At 45.1% G+C, this 21,224-nt stretch overlaps 1 protein-coding gene across 2 annotated transcripts in view; it reads left to right on the top strand.

The window, feature by feature from the left end:
- The window catches only part of LOC137423834 (uncharacterized), a 141,793-nt gene that overhangs the window by 64,582 nt on the left and 55,987 nt on the right, over window positions 1–21,224 (top strand). For both annotated transcript variants that reach the window (XM_068111377.2, XM_068111376.2), the window contains 5 exons: window positions 7,614–7,686; window positions 7,890–8,059; window positions 8,780–8,883; window positions 9,025–9,202; window positions 16,913–17,002. In XM_068111377.2, the coding sequence (XP_067967478.2) occupies window positions 7,614–7,686; window positions 7,890–8,059; window positions 8,780–8,883; window positions 9,025–9,202; window positions 16,913–17,002 (615 nt within the window). The remainder of the gene's footprint in view (window positions 1–7,613; window positions 7,687–7,889; window positions 8,060–8,779; window positions 8,884–9,024; window positions 9,203–16,912; window positions 17,003–21,224) is intronic.

Raw genomic sequence — 21,224 nt, 5'->3', positions numbered from 1 at the left:
AAACTGTAAAGTTTGGTGGAGGAGGAATAATGGTCTGGGGCTGTTTTTCATGGTTCGGGCTTGGCCCCTTAGTTCCAGTGAAGGGAAGTCTTGATGCTACAGCATGCAATGACATTCTAGACGATTCTGTGTGCTTCCAACTTTGTGGCAACAGTTTGGGGAAGGCCCTTTCCTGTTTCAGCAAGACAATTCCCCCGTGCACAAAGCGAGGTCCATAGAGAAATGGTTTGTCCAAATCGGTGTGGAAGAACTTGACTGGCATGCACAGAGCCCTGACCTAAACCCCATCGAACACCTTTGGGATAAATTAGAACGCCGACTGTGAGCCAGGCCTAATCGCCCAACATCAGTGCCCGACATCACTAATGCTCTTGTGGCTGAATGGAAGCAAATCCCCGCAGCAATATTCCAACATCTAGTGGAAAGCTTTCACCAGAAGAGTGGATGCTGTTATAGCAGCAAAGGGGGCACCAACTCCATATTAATGCCCATGATTCTGGAATGACATGTTCGACGAGCACATGCGGGTGTGATGTTCGGGTGTCCACATACTTTTGGTCATGTAGTGTATGTCATGAATGCATAGTCTATAAACCAGATAAAATGCACCATACAACCGCCAACATTAGACAACCACCAACACTACACAGCCACCAACACCATACAACCACCAACATCACACAACCACCAACATCATACAACCACCAACGCCAGACAACCACCAACACCACACAACTACCAATGCCAGACAACTACCAACAGCACACAACTACCAACACCATACAACTACCAACACCATATAACCATCAACACCAGACAATTACCAACACCAGCACAACCACCAACACCAGACAACCACCAACACCAGACAACCACCAACATCAGCACAACCACCAACACGAGACAACCACCAACACCAGCACAACCACCAACACCAGCACAACAACCAACACCAGACAACCACCAAAACCAGCACAACCACCAACACCACACAACCACCAACACCAGTACAACCACCAACACCAGTACAACCACCAACACCAGACAACCACAAACACCACACGACCATCAACACCACACACCCACCAACACCACACACCCACCACACCACACAAACACCAAAACCACACGAACCAAGTCCTACCAAGGGTCTCCAATCTCTGATCGCTCATTCTACAGGTGAGTCGTAAGTCCCAGAACATGATTTACCTGATTGTACAACATTTGTTTATCTTGTAGTTTGTGCACCCTGTAGTTACTGGGAAGGTAATGGTAAACAGGTGTAAACGTGTTTCAGCAGTTCCTCGTCTCCTCTCAGCATCACACTCCGATTTCATCATACTCTAACCCTATTTATATTCCTGGTTACAATGGCCATTCGTTTGTCTTGGTCACACCTTAAAGGTGTTCATTATTTGCACGTAATGTTTTCGTCCTTTAAGCTATTGATCAACGTCCACACCACAATGCTACCTACACCTTGTCCAAACAGATCCAAGTGTGAAATATGTTAGTTTGGCCTGTCGTAGTTGGATACCAAATGGAATTGATTACCTCATGTTCAGGACGCAGGTGGTGCTGTCGTGACGATAAAGGTAACCGTGTGTGAACGTGCGACCATACGTCCGATTAAGTTTTCGCACGATTTGGGTTTCTGGGACAACCGCTCACATGTCGTTCGCCATAAAATAAGGACACGGACATCTTCCTAAATCATCCTTTCGTACGAGGGAAGGTGTGGTCTTATCGCAGAAAGGTGATTTGTTTTGTCCGCCCTTGTTACATTGGGCGTTTGCTGTGTTGACCTATCATCCAGGGTACACCTGGGTATCCAGGCCCACAAACAGAGATTATCTGGTTTTTGCAGCTTTTCCTCTCGACATCGTTTGTGCTTGGTGCTGGTGCTTTGGGAGCGACCTGGCTTTGTTCCAGCTGAGCTTCTCTTATTATTTATCGACAGTTGAACTTACAACGGTCACGTTTTATTTCCCTCGCTGGAGAAGAGGCAATATTGCATTTGGGTTTGTTTGTTACTTGGGGGAAAAATGTTTTTTACAAGTATCTTGATCACCCCGGTTTGTGTGTGTTTGTGTGTTTGTTTATTTGTGTGTGTTTATTTGTGTGTGTGTTTGTTTGTTTGTGTGTGTGTTTATTTGTGTGTGTTTGTGTGTGTGTTTCTTTGTTCGTGTGTGTGTGTTTATTTGTTTGTGTGTGTTTGTTTGTGTGTGTGTTTATTTGTGTGTGTTTGTGTGTGTGTTTCTTTGTTCGTGTGTGTGTGTTTGTTTGTTTGTGTGTGTTTATTTGTGTGTGTGTTTGTTTGTTTGTGTGTTTATTTGTGTGTGTGTGTGTGTTTGTGTGTGTGTTTCTTTGTTCGCGTGTGTGTGTTTATTTGTTTGTGTGTTTGTTTGTGTGTGTTTATTTATTTGTTTGTGTGTTTGTTTGTGTGTGTGTTTGTGTGTGTTTGTTTGTGTGTGTGTTTGTGTTTATTTGTGTGTGTTTATTTGTGTGTGTGTGTTTGTGTGTGTTTATTTGCGTGTGTTTCTTTGTTTGTGTGTGTGTGTTTGTTTGTGTGTTTGTTTATTAGTTGGCAAAAAAAATAATTTTTGGACAAGTATGTTGATCACTCCGGTTTGTGTGTGTTTGGTTGTGTGTTTGTTTGTCTGTCCGCTCACTTATACTTGCCTACAGGTCACAATTTAAAACTGATTTTCACGAAACTTCACCAAATGGTAGAGTTCGTGGTCCGACAAAATTCTATATATTTTCGAGGTCAAAAGGTCAACATAGGCCAAAGGTCAAGCAATTTTTTCGAGTTTCTAAAATCCTCAATTTTCATCCGATTGGAAATTTGAATAGGATTTGCATATCAGCTAACTGTATTCAACCACCAACTATTTTTGAGATCAACATAGGCCAATAGGTCAACATAGGCCAAATTTCTAAAATTGTCAATTTTCATCAGATTGACTTAAAATTTGAAGGCGATTTGCAGATTACGTCACTGAATTCAACCACAAATTATTTTTGAGGTCAAAAGGATGCTCTACTGAGTGGCATTCTACTTTGTTCTATTTTGTCAAGTGTCGCTCTATGAGTGATTTTTCATCTGTTTGTTTGTCCGCACAGAACGCGAGTATGCTTTTCTCTGCAAACGTTGGTCCGATTGATACAAAATCTTCACCATCGGAGCACCTCGTCCTGCAGAATGTTTACTGATTAATTACGACGTAATAGGTCACGTGGTACAGGCACCATCTTGGAAAAACCGAAAAACTTTGCAACTCTTTATATCCGAAACCACTCCATGGACAAAATTGAAACGTGCCTCATTGTCAAGTACTCCCCAAGGTGAACAACACATATTCATGATGACGTCATCGTTGCTTTCATTATGACGTCATAATTAGACGAGTAGAATGCTTACTCCAATTAGTTTACAATTTTTTGAGCCTGATGAACACAAACATTGTATGTGAGAAATAAATTGATGATGTCATCAGTCACCTGGTTCGGCAGCCATATTGGAGTGAAAATGAAAACCTTCAAAAATCACCTTTTCCAGAACGGCTTACTAGGTCGATGTGAAACTCCACACACAGGATCTCCTTGCTTTGTGGAATAAATTTTGAAAACAATTAAGTCATAGGTCACATGGTCTGGCAGCCATATTTGATTTAATGCAAAAACTGCATAACTGAAATTATTGTTCTTCTCTGAAAGCACTGAATGGATCGATGCGAAATTTTAACCATACGTTCCACTACCCATGGGGTTATAATGCTGAAAATTGTCATGAGTCACATGGTTTGGCAGCCATATTGGATTTAAGGAGAATATAAAAAAATTGTTTTGCTGAAAGCGCTTACCCTCTTGGTGCGAAGATTTACAAGTATCATGTCACACCATTGTTGCATATAGTGTTAAAATGGTGACCTCATAGGTCACATGGTTAGGCAGCCATATTGGATCGAAAAACGAACCTTATCCGAAACAACATGGAACAAACACCACAGAAACATGTTCTGACGAGGGTCTGCAATCTTTGGTTGCTCTTCTTTCTATTCTGAGTTGGGCACAGATAACCCAATATGACCATCAAAATGACTGCCTTGGCATTCCCAGCAGATGCGAACCCATTTCACGGCTTTGTAATAGATTACAATACGAGCGATATGCAAAACTGAAAGCGGACGCTATTTCGGAGCGCAGTTGTGAAACCATAATTTGGATTTTGAGGGCATATTGTTGAGAATTTGGAATCCACAGCAGGAAAGAATAACTCGTTCGGGTCCATGCAATGGATCTTTCCAAAAAAGAAGGAAAATCGTAATTTGGTGTTGTTTTTATTGGAGTGAAATGTTTGTCCAGGAAGGATGTGTAGTTTTCTAGGGCAGAAAATATAATAGCATTTCTGCGATGAAAATTTATATACATATATATTTTTTATATATACATATATATTTTATATATACATATAAATTTTATATATACATATATATTATATATATATACATATATATTTTATATATATACATATATATTTTATATATATATACATATATATTTTATATATACATATAGATTTTATTATACATATATATTTTATATATACATATAGATTTTATATATACATATAGATTTTATATATAAATATATATTTTATGTATACATATATATATTTTATATATACATATATATATTTTTATTATATACATATATATATTTACATATATATATTTTATATATACATATATATATTTACATATATATAATTTATATATGCATATATATATTTTATATATACATATATATATTTTATATATACATATATATTTTATATATACATATATATATATATTTTATATATACATATATATATTTTATATATACATATATATTTTATGTATACATATATATATTTTATATATACATATATTTATTTTATATATTCATATATATTTTATATATACATATATATTTATGTATACATATATATATTTTATGTATACATATATATATTTTATATATACATATATATATTTACATATATATATTTTATATATACATATATATATTTTATATATTCATATATATTTTATATATACATATATAATTTTATATATACATATAGATTTTATATATACATATTATATATTTTTAATATACATATATATTTTATATATATACATATATATTTTATATATATATACATATATATTTTATATATACATATAGTTTTTATATATACATATATATTTTATATATACATATAGATTTTATATATACATATAGATTTTATATATAAATATATATTTTATGTATACATAATATATATTTTATATATACATATATATATTTTATATATACATATATATATTTACATATATATATTTTATATATACATATATATATTTACATATATATATTTTATATATGCATATATATATTTTATATATACATTATATATATTTTATATATACATATATATATTTATATATACATATATATTTTATATATACATATATATATATTTTATATATACATATATATATTTTATATATACATATATATTTTATGTATACATATATATATTTTATATATACATATATTTATTTTATATATTCATATATATTTTATATATACATATATATTTTATGTATACATATATATATTTTATGTATACATATATATATTTTATATATACATATATATATTTACATATATATATTTTATATATACATATATATATTTTTATATATTCATATATATTTTATATATACATATATATTTTATATATACATTATATTTTATATATACATATTATATATTTTATATATACATATATATTTTATATATACATATATATATATATATATATTTTTATATATATATTATATATACTATATATATATATATATATATATATATATATTTATATATATATATATATATATATAGTATACAAGATCGAGGCTCGTTTAAGAGCTACCACATCAAACAAATAAAACAAAAAAACCACCTTTAGGGCCATTTTTCCCCGCAAGCGGGGGGTTGGCCTTTTTCGGGAACCGTGGTTGTTGTTGTTTTTCGGTCCCTTTTTGAAGCAATGTTTTACGGCCGGATGCCCTTCCTGACGCCAACCCTTTTGCCGCCTTTAACGACAAACAGGAATTACCAGTGAACTGGTCCTCAATACAGGGAACATCAACAAATATAAACACATAAAACACAAAAAACACAAACGGGCACTTAAACAATAAAAGGACGCGGTCGACAATATGGGGAGAGAGAGAGAGGCACACAAGCACAACAGTAGCGAACAGGGACATCGGGAGATCTGTGGGAGGGAGAGGGCTTGGGGTAGTGGGGGGTGAGGGGGGGTAGGGAAGGGGTACACGGTACAATATAAATTGACACTATAGTCAGGTTCACTATGTTAACAAATATAATTTCGTTCAAAACTTTGGGAGATTAGCAAACCTGTACATTTTTGGAATCATCAGACCATGGAGAATCCGAAAATCAATGGTTGGCATTTGCACAGACACATATTTTGGATTTTCAAAATGGCCGCCATAAATACATATTTTGCGCTGTCTCGGCTTCTAGTCAACCTAGAGACTTAATTAAATATGCTAATCCTATGTTTTCTGGGTCAAGGAATCCAATAAAGGCTCAAAATAGTGCTCAGGATTATAGGAAAAGCAACAAACAAAGGTAATTGAAAACCATTGTCTTTATATTTGTGATATAACTGTATTACATAGTACATGATATTACAAGTCCTTTGAAGTTATAGGTATGGGTTTATAAAGCAAGAAAGCAGCCTTGTTAGTATCAGATTGAACTATAAGTCCTATACACAGGATCTACGAGGTCTATACCGTTCAGGAATATATGCTTTTACAGATCTTCATCACTGTCCTGAGTGTCATTTTCATGCAGGTGTTTACGCAAATGCCAACATTAAGTTTTGGATTCCTCATGCTCTGAATATTCCAAAAATGTATAGTTTTGCTAATCTCCAAAAATTTTGAACGAAAAAAACATAGTGAACCTGACTACTACAAGGAATTTCAGAAATTAAGTCTGAGATTGAAATTCGTGGATTTGAGGTGAATTAACGGGGGTAGAAAAGATCAAGGTTTTGGATGGGGGAAGACAAGAGATGGTGGTGAACAGCTGTTTTTAAGACCTGGAGGGAGGAATGTCAATGGAGAGATGAAATGGAGAGACCACCATTTTCCTCCTTCGTGATACGAAATGCAGAACGGCGGTTTATTTGAGTCCAAGAAACTTGGTTCCTCGACCCCGGCGGAATGTCACCTTGGTGGGAGCGAGAGATTGCCGCTGCAAACGTTGGCGAGTCCAGTCGGTTCATACCTTTCACGTACCGGTACTTGACCTCCAACTGCGTGTATTTTCTTGAGCACAACATGGTGGATACGTTTGGCCATACATCTCGATGATTTTCATTTCCCTTGTGCTTTCAGAGTGTGGTATTTCACCTGACATTAAGAGGACAGGTATTTTGTAATCCATGAAAGGTCGTGTCTTGGTTGTATGATCATGCATTATACTACAATCTGATGTGTTGTTACCATTGTGTGAAGGTTGACAACAGAAATGGTCAAACAACTACCGCAGTTACTGCACCTTGTGCACGTCCGTCGGTGCAATCTGCAGGTATGCGATGATGCATGAAGGACCTCACCTTTGTTATATTCAGAGGTTGTTTCCTTCTCTATACTCACTGCCCTACACAACCGACTATCCTTGCGTGCAGTTGGACCTTTACTAAGTAGTGTACACATTGACTGTTCGGTTCACGCATCATTTGTCCCCCGCATTACCTTTACGCCATATATTTGTATTATTCTTGCTCCGAGGCCTCGTAGAAAGCAAAGTGAACTCTGATGGAAGAGCCAAACGATCAGTGGAAGCCACTCGACCAGAAACAGAACGTGGTGCTCCCATTCCGGCTCCAAGACCCTCTCGCTCTGTGCCCCCCGAGTCAGTCAATCGAGGTGACCGCGAGACACCTGCAAAGCCAAAAGAGGTAGGACCGTGGACTGGGAGTAATGATCATGATCCGTATAATCTTCCGCAGGGAATATCGTGCGCATGTTATGATGAAACATCACTCTTCACTGTGAGCAATTACTCCATCGTTGATACTCGGCCTAGTCTGCACAGCATTATTATTTTTCAGTTTCCTTTCCTGCTTCTTCTTCTTCATCCGAGAGGGAAATGACAAGCAATGTCTGAAATTCTTGTTATTACTCGTGCCAATGCAATGACCTTCCGGTACATCCAGGAGATGTTTTTTTAATAATGAACCCGGGAATTGAACCCAAACGATGCAGCAGCTCACAAAGATGATTACACTCCCTCTGGCCTAGCAACTCTAGCACATATTGTAAGTCCTCTATCCTGATTCGATTCCAGGTGTACCCATCCCATTGAAACAAATCCGTCTTCCCATGGAATGTGTTCAAATGGTGCTGCTCGATCCGTTCTCCCTTCTGGTTCATATTCCCGAAATTACTTAAATGTCCAGAGCTCCATGACAGAAAGACGAGTCAATGGAAATATTGATGATTTGAAGGAATTAGTATTGACAGGTGTAATGTAAATTGAAAGTGAACATTTGTTTGCTTTTGGTAACTGTTCACTTGAAAGGCTGAATTTATAAACACTGAAATATTTGACTCTGATCGATGCTACATGTACTAAACATTAAGAGTGTTCATCGTAGGTTGTATTCTTCCCGCCCAAGCTACCGCAACCTGACAAGAAGGTCGCCATCGAGGAAGAATCGGAGCAGGAAACGAAAGAGGAAGGAATGGCAATAAAAGAGGAGATGAAAATGGAGACCAAGTGGTAAAGGTTGTTGGCATCTTAAGCACTTTGCTGTAATGTCTGTCGGTGTAATTCTGTGGCAGGTCTTCAGATAGAATGGGATGGGAAAGTCAGGATGGAAACCGTCAACTAACTACACACTTCCTGCTGCATGTTTTCCAGTCCCAGTGTGCGGTCACTGAACCAGGCGTTCCCTCTGGAGTCGAAGAAAAGAGGCCTTCGCCCCATCTCGGCACAATCCCGTTACCTGGGCTGCTTGCAGATTTTGGATTCACCATGCGGACCTGAAAAGCCTTCTGATCTGACTAACGGCGACGCCATCCGTGCGGCCTTCTACCAGGTTCGGTTAAAACGGCTCGAGCTTTCGCCCATCCCAGGCGGTCTCGGGTAGCTCAACGGCAGGGTGGGATCTGCAGGGTGGGATCGGCAGGGTGGGATCGGATCGGCAGGGTGGGATCGATTGGGTGGGATCGGCAGGGTGGGATCGGCAGGGTGGGATCTGCAGGGTGGGATCGGCAGGGTGGGATCTGCAGTGTGGGATCGGCAGGGTGGGATCGGCAGGGTGGGATCGGCAGGGTGGGATCGGCAGGGTGGGATCTGCAGTGTGGGATCTGCAGTGTGGGATCGGCAGGGTGGGATCTGCAGGGTGGGATCTGCAGGGTGGGATCGGCAAGGTGGGATCTGCAGTGTGGGTTCGGCAGGGTGGGATCTGCAGTGTGGGATCGGCAGGGTGGGATCTGCGGGGTGGGATCGGCAGGGTGGGATCTGCAGGGTGGGATCGGCAGGGTGGGATCTGCAGGGTGGGATCGGCGGGGTGGGATCGGCAGGGTGGGTTCGGCAGGGTGGGATCGGCAGGGTTGGATCGGCAGGGTTGGATCTGCAGTGTGGGATCGGCAGGGTGGGATCGGCAGGGTGGGATCGGCAGTGTGGGATCGGCAGGGTGGGTTCGGCAGGGTGGGATCGGCAGGGTGGGATCTGCAGGGTGGGATCGGCAGGGTGGGATCGGCAGGTGGAGATCTGCAGGGTGGGATCGGCAGGGTGGGATCGGCAGGGTGGGATCTGCAGGGTGGGATCGGCAGGGTGGGATCTGCAGGGTGGGATCTGCAGGGTGGGATCGGCAAGGTGGGATCTGCAGTGTGGGTTCGGCAGGGTGGGTTCGGCAGGGTGGGATCGGCAGGGTGGGATCTGCAGGGTGGGATCGGCAGGGTGGGATCGGCAGGTGGATATCTGCAGGGTGGGATCGGCAGGGTGGGATCTGCAGGGTGGGATCGGCAGGGTGGGATCTGCAAGGTGGGATCTGCATGGTGGGATCGGCAGGGTGGAATCGGCAGGGTGGGATCTGCAGGGTGGGATCGGCAGGGTGGGATCGGCACGGTGGGATTGGCACAGGGTGGGATCGGCAGGGTGGGATCGGCAGGGTGGGATCGGCAGGGTGGGATCGGCAGGGTGGGATCTGCAGTGTGGGATCGGCAGGGTGGGATATGCGGGGTGGGATCGGCGGGGTGGGATCGGCGGGGTGGGATCTGCGGGGTGCGATCGGCAGTGTGGGATCGGCAGGGTGGGATCGGCAGGGTGGGATCGGCATGGTGGGATCTGCAGGGTGGGATCGGCAGGGTGGGATCTGGACATTAACCAGAAGCAATTTGCTTGGAAAAACAGGTGATGTCATCTTGTGCGCGGTCACTGAACACGGCGCAGTTAAAACATCCAGTGTCGATCCATTCATTTCTTGCTCGGTTGCTCTCGATGTTCGCCGCCGCTTCATCAAACTCGAGTGCCCAGCACCTTTGAACACGCCAGCTATCCGAGCTTGCCTGGCCAAGCAGTCGCCATTATAAATCCCAGAGCGTAGTTGTACCGTGCAGCTTGCCTGAACAGGTGCTCTGTTCAAATTAGCTGTGTTTATAGCAACTGTGTCTTCCCTCCCACCAGGTGAGTGTAATTACAAACTTTGATGAGCGAGGTGGAGTTTGGAAGTTATTGGCAATTCTCCAAATTGAAGGTCATTTTGATTTTGTGTTTCTTCTTTTTCTTTTTGTGACGTTGATCGAAGGTGGAGGAAGTTGTACATAAATCCGATGCAGGACGAAGACATTCCTAGACATTTAATTTATTTAAACCACTGCTGACTCTCCACTGTATGCACATAGCTGGTCAAGGTGCACAACCAGATTCGTGACTTGGGCCTTAAACATTTTGTTTTAACCTTCTGTGTTCATGGAAACTCTCCGATTGGCCCTATTTTTAACATGTATAAATACCTAAGAAACCTAGGTGTGATTTGCTTCGTGGGTTTGTTACTGTATATGTCCTCAGTAACCTTTCCTCTCATTAGCCCCTCATGTGATGCATGACCGAGGTAGGAATGCATAGCCTTTGCAGGTATGCTTGAGTGTTGAATATCTTTGCTTTTGTAGTGGGAAGAAGAAGAAGAAAAACTCTGGATCAAATCCCATAACCATAATTATACGTTCTCCCCAATTTTTACGGTGTAGTCCATAGGAGGGCAAAGCCATCTCGAGCAGTGTTTGTTTGTTTCGTTGTTAATATCTCCATATGCGGGATTCAGCAGATAAAATGGATACCTACCAGGTCTCAAAGTATCCACCTACGTGTGTGTGTGTGTGTGTGTGTGTGTGTGTGTGTGTGTGTGTGTGTGTGTGTGTGTGTGTGTGTGTGTGTGTGTGTGTGTGTGTGTGTGTGGTGTGCAATATATATGAATATATGGAAAATAAATTTAAAAAAATACTCATCCCATCACTTTTAAACCAAATTTTATGCCACCTTTCCAAACCAGGTGTTCCCTCTATGACTATTTGTCTGTCTGTACGTACACCAATCAGAGCTGGCGATCTGGTCACATGACAGGGGTTATGTGATGTCATTACGGTGGTACGACGGCTGACTCCACACACCGCCATTTTAATTCCTATGCCGTTCAGGCCGGACATACCTTTGAACCTGTTATGCGTCACAATCTGCATGCTCTACCTTTACATTTTTCATTCAGTGTGAAACACAAACAAACTGATTGTTAAAATTCCCATCAAATATCGAAAGCATAGGCGTTACGGGTCTTTCAATAAAATATACTACATGGGCAAAAGTGTTCGGACACCCCTTCTAATTAGTGGATTCGGCTGTTTCATCCACACACATTGCTGACAGGTATATATATTCAAGCACACCCATGCAATCACCATAGACAAACATTGGCAGTAGAATGGGCCATACTGACGAGCTCAGTGACTTTCGAGGTGGCACCATCATAGGATGCCACCTTTCCAATAAGTCAGTTCATCAAATTTCTGCCCTGCTAGAGCTACCCCAGTCAACTGTAAGTGCTGTTATTGTGAAGTGGAAACGTCTAGGAGCAACAACAGCTAAGCCGTGAAGTGGTAGGCCACACAGCCTCGCATAACGGGACCGCCGAGTGCTGAAACGCGTAAAAATCGTCTGTCCTTGGTTACAACCCTCACTACCGAGTTCCAAACTGCCTCTGGAAGCAACGTCAGAACAACAACTGTTCATCGGGAGCTTCATGAAATGGGTTTCCATGGCCGAGCAGCCGCACACAACCCTAAGACCACCATGCGCAATGCCAAGCGTCGACTGGAGTGGTGTAAAGCTCGCCGCCATTGGACTCTGGAGCAGTGGAAACACGTTGTCTGGAGTGATGAATCATGCTTCACCACCTGGCAGTCCGACGGAGGAAGCTTGGTTTGGTGGATGCCAGGAGAACGCTACCTGCCCGAATGCATAGTGCCAACTGTAAAGTTTGGTGGAGGAGGAATAATGGTCTGGGGCTGTTTTTCATGGTTCGGGCTCGGCCCCTTCATTCCAGTGAAGGGAAATCTTAACGCTACAGTGTACAATGACATTCTAGACGATTCCGTGCTTCCAACTTTATGGCAACAGTTCGGGGAAGGCCCTTTCCTGTTTCAGCATGACAGTATTTGAGCATGACTTCACGTGCACAAAGCGACATCCATACAGAAATTGTTTGTCGAGATCGGTGTGGAAAAACTTGAATGGCCTGCACAGATCCCTGACCTCAACCCCATTGAACACCTTTGGGATGAAGTGGAACGCCGACTGCGAGCCAGGCCTAATCATCCAACATCAGTGCCCGACCTCACTAATGTTTTTGTGGCTGAATGGAAGCAAATCCCTGCAGCAATGTTCCAACATCTAGTGGAATGCCCTCCCAGAAGAGTGGAGGCTGTTATAGCAGCAAGGGGGGGGGGGGGGGGGGACCAACTTGAGTTAGGGTTAGGGTTATCATCTCCCTTGGATGCTACTATTTGTCTTGTTGAATTCTGGTATCCCCACAAAAGTAATATGCTGGGATTTAAGCAAATACCAATTCCTAGTTTAGATGAATGAACTATCTACCTTCATTGAAAACACTCTACATCAGTTTGCACATTATTCCACCATGTGCTGTACCAGATTATTCCACATTTTTCCATCAGAGAATCACACAATGACAAGGACCGCAAGTGCATGCAAATCTGCTAATTTGGAATTGCTCAATCACCTATAAAATGTAGTTCCTTGCTGGCAATTCCCACATGCTCACTCTGTCTTCACATAAACACTGTATGGTAAACATCCAAAATACATTTGCGATCAAGCTCCGGCACAAGTGCAGTCCTTGGACTTGTATTGAATCCAGCCATGATCTTTCCTGAGCCAATCGTCACCTCGAAGCTTGCCTCCCATGCAGGCTGATGCATTGGAATTCTTCCTGGAGCCAATGCTGTTAATAATAATAATACAATTCCATTGCTGCCTCTTTCCAAGTTTTCCCTTCCACTTCTGTAATTGAGAGTTTGCCCGTATCCAGCTTCCGCGTCGCCCATATCCAGCTTGTTCACCCCGCATACTTCTCCCTCTCCCTTTGCTCTCATTCCTCACTGTGTCCTTTCTTACTCCAAGTCTCTTATAATTCATACCTCTATTTCCATTGTTCTTTTCGTTCTGTGATGTCCTGGTCCATTCTATCTTGTATCTTCTCCATGAGCCTCGACTCTGCATACAAATAAGTAAATAAAGCTTCGATCAACAGGTTGCCCAATATAAAGCAAACAGATCTGGAGATAAATTATTTAATAAAATGAGATTGAATAAAATTGTCTTCAGTGAACAAAAGAAAATTTCAAACACTCCAGTTGTCAAAATTCAGGATAAGCGTTGAAAAGGAATTTTACTCGTACAAACTGACGACTCAAAGTGAAGTGTGTTTTTTCCAACGCATAAGTTGTCTGCTTGTTTGTTTGCAGGTAAGGTTGAGAACACCTGACAGGTGAATGTGTTACACCTACCTGTACGCGCAATTTGATTTTAACATGGGTGTATGTAGCATCATGGTTTTTCGTGAGTTAGTGATTTGTGCGGAGTTAGTGAAACATTGTGGAAAGAGAACTATCAAAGCATTTCACAAAACCAGGACGAGTAACACTCGAGTATCACACGAAGTACCCCGCACATGTGTGCAGCACAAACCTAGCTGAGTATTTGGTTCACTCTGTCTGTCTTGTCTACAGACATCATTCTATAATCGAGGAACTACTTCATTTCAATTTAATTATATATTTTGAACACCAGATCACCAATCGGAACACAAACATGCATTTTTGCAGGAAATTGCCTCTGAATTTGAGGAATTGTGCGGAATCTCGTCCATGCGCACATGGGCACATGGTGAGATTTTCTTTTAGTTTGGCCGTCCAACAAAATTGAAAATCATTCTAAACAGGAAACGTACAATTTTTATGGATGTCATAGAGGACACAAATGAGGTGGTGTAAAAGACAGTGCATCAACGGCGGTAAACTTCTAAAAACATGGACTTTTTTTCCTCCAACGTTTAAAACTCATTTTATATTAATTGAATTACTGTATATACGTGCTATGCATGGGTGGGAGGCCAGAAACAAACAGGCAATGCAGATACAGCGAATGCTAAAGCATGAAACCAATAAATTCCACATTCCTTGAGCACCTTCAGTCGCAAGTCAGACATGGACAGCAAGTTCGTGAAGGACTTCCATGAAAAACGTACCCGTTCGCGAACAAACGGGTACGTTCACGTATAGAAACATCGATCGTGGGACCGTGGTGAATCTGCATATGGCGATCCGCGAAGTTCACATTCAGAAAGTAGAAACCATCATGGCATGTCGTCATTCACTTGAACTCGATATCTCTTTTTTTATTCCAAACAACATAACTCCAATCACAAATTAATCACAAAATAAACTTTTAACAACATTGTTAATGTTTCCTTCATTGTAAAAACTACCAAGTCAACAGTTAAAAGGATTTTGAGCCAATAGCTGTTACGGCCTTGGTAAGATCGATGGAGACAGCGATCTGTTAGCGTATTCACCGCACAAATAGCTACGTGCAATTCTCTCATGTAGAGATTAAATGTTGTTTGAACTTTGGCCGATGCCATTATTTACTTTTAATGATGTTTATATACGAATGATGTTTAATGATGTTTATATTGGTTTTGGGTCGTCCTTTCCGCATATCTCATGGGATTGTGAGTTGGAGAGATGGCCGTGATGGCGGGGAGGGGGTGGAATTCTCTTAGGCAGGGATTCAACCTGTGTCCTTGTAAAAGGTCTTTGTCTGATGTCACCGAGTTCGATTGGTGCAGCTGTGCAGCGATCGGTGCAGCCGTTTTTGCGGCACCCAGGAAAACAACATCGTCACAATGAAAACATCGTCACAATGAACGTTATGCGAACGCGAATGTTATGCGGGAGTCCAAACCTGAGAATGCTGGAGACCAAAGCTGAAATTGGGAAAACTAAATAGCCTATTTTACTCCTGGAGATCCCAGGATTACCCACCCAAAATATTGTTGCGATCGGTTCAGTAGTTTTTACGGTACCTTCGACCGGACAGACAGACAGACGGACGGACATTTGGTGAATTATAGCAAGATACTTGAACACTGTAGCACACAAATCGCCTTGTTTACACTTCCAAAAACCTCCAGTTGAGCAGTACTTGGGCAAAACTTTACGCTGTGTTGACCAATCAAATTTTCCGCTTGCACTTTCAGGGGAGGGAGGGGGGACTTTGAGATTCAGACAAGATGGTGACTCGTGCTCGGAAACATAAAGCAAGAGCTGAAAAGAACATTCCCATGTTGTTTTTCTCAAGACTATGGGGAGGGTAAGGTGTTCTATGAACTCTCTAGTTGGTGAAGAGGTTATTCTCCATCAAGATAATGACCAAATTGTGCGGAAAACAAGGGAAACAGATTGTTCTTCAAAAATGGATTTGACCAACCCAACACTTATCACCGACTGGGTTTTCTTTTGTGTAATCTGTAATGAATGTGGACAACTCAACAGATTACGATCCGTTTATTCGCTCACAAAATGCACACACAGCTGTATGACAGAGACAGTGACATCCCGGAATTGGAAATAAACCAGCGGGTACGGTGGCGAGGTAAAATGGGGAAAGTTTGCACATCCATATATGAAATCCTCCCCTTTAGTTCCATAATTACCAAGAGTCCGTATGGTATTACACGCGTTCAGAAAGTATTCACACCCTCTTGACTTTTTTCAAATATTTTTTTGTGTTACAGCCTGAATTTAAAGTGGATTGAATTGAGATTTGTTTTTGTCACTGATCCACACAACATATCCCATAATGTCAGTGGAATTTTTTTTTCGAAAATTTTACAAAATACATAAAAATGAAATACAGATTTATCTAATTTACATAAGTATTCAACCCCCTGAGTGAATACCTCGTAGAAGCGCCTTTGGTAGAGATTAAAGCTTTGAGTCTTCCTGGGTATGTCTGTATTAACTTTGCACATCTGGATTTGGGGAGTTTCTCCCATTCTTCCCTGCAGATGTTTATTTCCTCCGTTTATTTTAACTTATATCCCTAACTTATATTTATTTAACTTTTAACTGTCGTTCCATTACGGTCGCAAACTGATGATCGGTCATTTTTGCCCTCCATTATTTGGGCCTTCTGACGTCAACCTCTTTTGAATGCCTTCTACCAGGAGTGGCTTCACAAGAAAAGGGCATCTTTTCAGGCCCAAGCGAAAGAAAGAGGCCAGCAGGAGAAGCTGAACACGGAGGAAAAGAAACGGGTGAGCTGTGGTCATGTACATAATGTGGTCTATATACCATGTACATAATGTGGTCTATACACCATGTACATAATGTGGTCTATATACCATGTACATAATGTGGTCTATATACCATGTACATAATGTGGTCTATATACCATGTACATAATGTGGTCTATATACCATGTACATAATGTGGTCTATATACCATGTACATAATGTGGTCTATATACCATGTACATAATGTGGTCCATATACCATGTACATAATGTGGTCCATATACCATGTACATAATGTGGTCTATATACCATGTACATAATGTGGTCTATATACCATGGACATAATGTGGTCCATATACCATGTACATAATGTGGTCTATATACCATGTACATAATGTGGTCCATATACCATGTACATAATGTGGTCCATATACCATGTACATAATGTGGTCTATATACCATGTACATAATGTGGTCTATATACCATGTACATAATGTGGTCTATATACCATGTACATAATGTGGTCTATATACCATGTACATAATGTGGTCTATATACCATGTACATAATGTGGTCTATATACCATGTACATAATATGGTCTATATACCATGTACATAATGTGGTCTATATACCATGTACATAATGTGGTCTATATACGATGTACATAATGTGGTCTATATACCATGTACATAATGTGGTCCATATACCATGTACATAATGTGGTCTATATACCGTGTACATAATGTGGTCGATGTACCATGTACATAATGTGGTGAAGGAACTGCGCTCCAACGCGAGTCGAAAGAATTGACGCGACCAAAGACGGAATTCGTCCGAGTTGGTTTATTGAAACAAAACAGCTCAGGTATTCTGACAAGCCCGTTTATCGGGCAACAATATATATACACATTTATGTCGGGAAGTTTGCCCGGCAAAAGCTATACCGGGCATGCCCGGGTGTCAAGGGCGAGCCTTGGAAAGGCGAGTCTGGACCTGCCCGGGCGTGTTTGGCTGCGGCCTGGCAAGTCGAGGCTGGGCGTGCCCGGGCGCTCTGGACGAGCCCTGGAAAGGCGATAGCGGGCATGCCCGGACGCTCTGGGCGAGCCCTGGAAAGGCGATAGCGGGCTTGCCCGGACGCTCTGGGCGAGCCCTGAAAAGGCGATAGCGGGCATGCCCGGACGCTCTGGGCGAGCCCTGGAAAGGCGAGAGCGGGCATGCCCGGGAAAGACGAGACCGGGCGTGCCCGGGAGGTTCGGGCGTGCCCGGGAACAGTGAGTCCGGGCATGCCCGGGAGAGGCGCGTCTGGCCGTGTTCTGGCCGGTGCAAGGCGATTGTGTGCATCCAGCGGTAACCGCTACACACGCCCCTCCAGAATCGACCTGCACCGGCAGGGTCAATTTAAGGGGGGCCCGGATGACCCGGCCGAAGCGACCCCTGGAGGGTCGTGGGGAGGGGTCCGACGTGGTGGTGGGTGGTCGAGCGGGGGGAACTGTGGACGGGGGGCGGCCTCGCCGCGGAGGAAGGGCCAACCGTGGTGGTCGGTCGACGTCCATGTGCGCCGGTTTGAGGCGGTCCACAGAAATCCGGTCTGGCCGGCCGCCGAAGTCGACGATGAAAGACTTGTCGCCCCGTCGCAGGACCCGGAAGGGCCCGTTGTACGGCGGCCGGAGTGGCCCCCGGTGCGCGTCATGACGCACAAAGACGTAATCCGCTGTGCGAAGCGCCGGGGGGACGTAGGACTGGGGGCCACCGTGGCGGGACGTCGGCACAGGGGCAAATCGTCGGGTGGCCTCCTGGAGGTCCGAGCGCTGGCGAGCGGCGGACCAGGGACTGGTAGCGTCGGGCACGAATTCGCCCGGGACGCGGAGCGGCTGGCCGTAGACGAGCTCGGCGGCGGACGCCTGGAGGTCTTCCTTGCGGGCCGTGCGAAGGCCGAAAAGGACCCACGGCAGCCGGTCGGCCCAACCGTCGTCCTGAAGGCCGGCCATGAGTGCGGCCTTCATGGAGCGGTGAAACCGCTCGCACAACCCGTTGGCTTGGGGGTGGTAGGCCGTGGTGCAGTGCAGCGTGACCCCCAACGAACGGGCGACCGCGCCCCAAAGCTCAGACGTGAACTGTGGGCCGCGGTCGGACGAGATGTCCGCTGGTGCGCCGAAGCGCGCGACCCAGGTGGCGATGAACGCCTGCGCCACGTCGGCGGTGGTGCTGGAGGCGAGGGGCACGGCCTCCGGCCACCTGGTGGTCCTGTCCACCATGGTGAGCAGGTGGGTGAACCCCCGCGAGGGGGGCAGGGGACCCACCAGGTCCACGTGGACGTGGTCGAAACGCCGTTCAGGCACGGCGAAAGGTGCCAGCGGGGCCTGGGTGTGGCGGTGGACCTTGACCCGCTGGCAGGCCGTGCAGGCGTTGGCCCAGTCGCGGATGTTTCGTCGAAGGCCGTGCCAGACGAAACGCACCGACACCAGCTTCTGAGAAGCTTTCCGGCCCGGGTGAGAAAGGCCGTGGATGGAGGCGAAGATGCGGCGCTGCCAGGAAACGGGCACGATGGGGCGAGGCTGGCCCTGGGAGACGTCGCAGAACAGGACGGTGCCCGCGAAGGGAATGTCGGCCAGGCGGAGGCCCGTGTCCGCCGCACGGAGTGCCTGCACCGAGGCGTCGGTGGTCTGGTCGGCCGCCATGAGCGCGAAGTCCACGCCGAGGTGGACCGCGTTCGCGCTGGCCCGAGAAAGACAGTCGGCCACGGCGTTGTCTTTGCCGGCGACGTGCCGGATGTCCGTGGTGAACTCCGACACGGCGGAGAGGTGGCGCTGCTGGCGGGCCGACCACGGCTCCGTGACCTTAGCCATTGCGTAGACCAACGGCTTGTGGTCGACGAAAGCCGTGAACGGGCGGCCCTCCAGGAGGTGTCGGAAATGGCGAACGGCCAGGAATAGCCCGAGCAGCTCGTGGTCGAACGTGCTGTAGTTTAACTCATTCGGCCGGAGTTGCCGGCTGAAAAAAGTGAGTGGCTGCCAAACCCCGTCCACCCATTGCTCATGGACGGCGCCCACCGCGTAGTTGGAGGCGTCCGTAGTGAGGGCGATGGGCGCGTTGAGCACCGGGTGAGCCAGCAGCGTTGCGTCGGCGAGGGCGCGTTTGGCGCTGGCGAAGGCCGCGTCCATGGCCGCGGACCAAACAATGTCATGCTTGGCCGGCTTGCCCCGGAGGGCCTCGTAAAGGGGCCACATGAGCTGAGCAGCGCGGGGCACGAATCGGTGATAAAAATTCACCATGCCGAGGAACTCTTGGAGGGCCTTGATGGAACGGGGACGCGGGAACGTGGTGATGGCCTCGACCTTGGTCGGCAGCGGCACGGCCCCGGTCTTGGTGATGCGGTGGCCCAAAAAGTCAACGGTCGTCGTGCCGAAGTGGTATTTGACCGGGTTGACAATTAAGCCGTGCTCGCTGAGGTGACCGAACAGTGTTCGGAGGTGGAGGAGGTGCTCGGCGCGGGACGTGCTGGCGACGAGGATATCGTCCAGATAGACGAAAAGAAACGGCAGGTCGCGCAACACGCCGCCCATCAAGCGCTGGAATGCCTGGGCTGCGTTCTTGAGGCCAAACGGCATCCGCAAAAATTCGAACAGGCCGAACGGCGTGAGGACGGCCGTCTTCGGGATGTCGGCCGCCCGGACAGGTACCTGGTGGTAGCCCCGTATCAGGTCAATTTTCGAAAAGATGACTCGTCCCGCCAAACGGGTGGAAAAGTCCTGAATATGCGGGATCGGGTACCTGTCGGGGGTGGTAGCGTCGTTGAGACGGCGGTAGTCGCCACACGGGCGCCATCCACCCCCCGGCTTTGGCACGATGTGCAGTGGCGAGGCCCACGCGCTGTCGGAGCGCCGCACGATGCCGAGGTGCTCCAACGCGTCGAACTCGGCCTTCACCACGGCGAGCTTGGCCGGGTCGAGGCGGCGGGCCCTGGCGTAGACCGGCGGGCCCGTAGTGGGTATGTGGTGCTCGATCCCGTGCCGCACCGCGACGGCCGAAAACGTCGGCCGCGTGAGGGCCGGGAATTCCGCGAGCAGGCGAGCGAACTCGTTCGCGACCGGGAGGGCGCACGCCAGTTCGGTCGGCGCGGAGCTGCTCATCGTGCACGCCAGGGAGCTGAAGGTCTCGGCGTTGACAAGGCGACGACGTTTGACATCGACCAGCAGCCCGTGCGCGCAGAGGAAGTCGGCGCCCAGCAAAGCCATGGGGACG

This window comes from Myxine glutinosa, chromosome 3 (genome assembly GCF_964187855.1).
Source record: "Myxine glutinosa chromosome 3, kmMyxGlut1.1, whole genome shotgun sequence".
In the NCBI taxonomy this organism is placed as follows: domain Eukaryota; kingdom Metazoa; phylum Chordata; class Myxini; order Myxiniformes; family Myxinidae; genus Myxine; species Myxine glutinosa.
The sequence above is the reverse complement of the archived record's forward strand: the minus strand, read 5'-3'. Positions and strand labels throughout refer to the sequence as shown.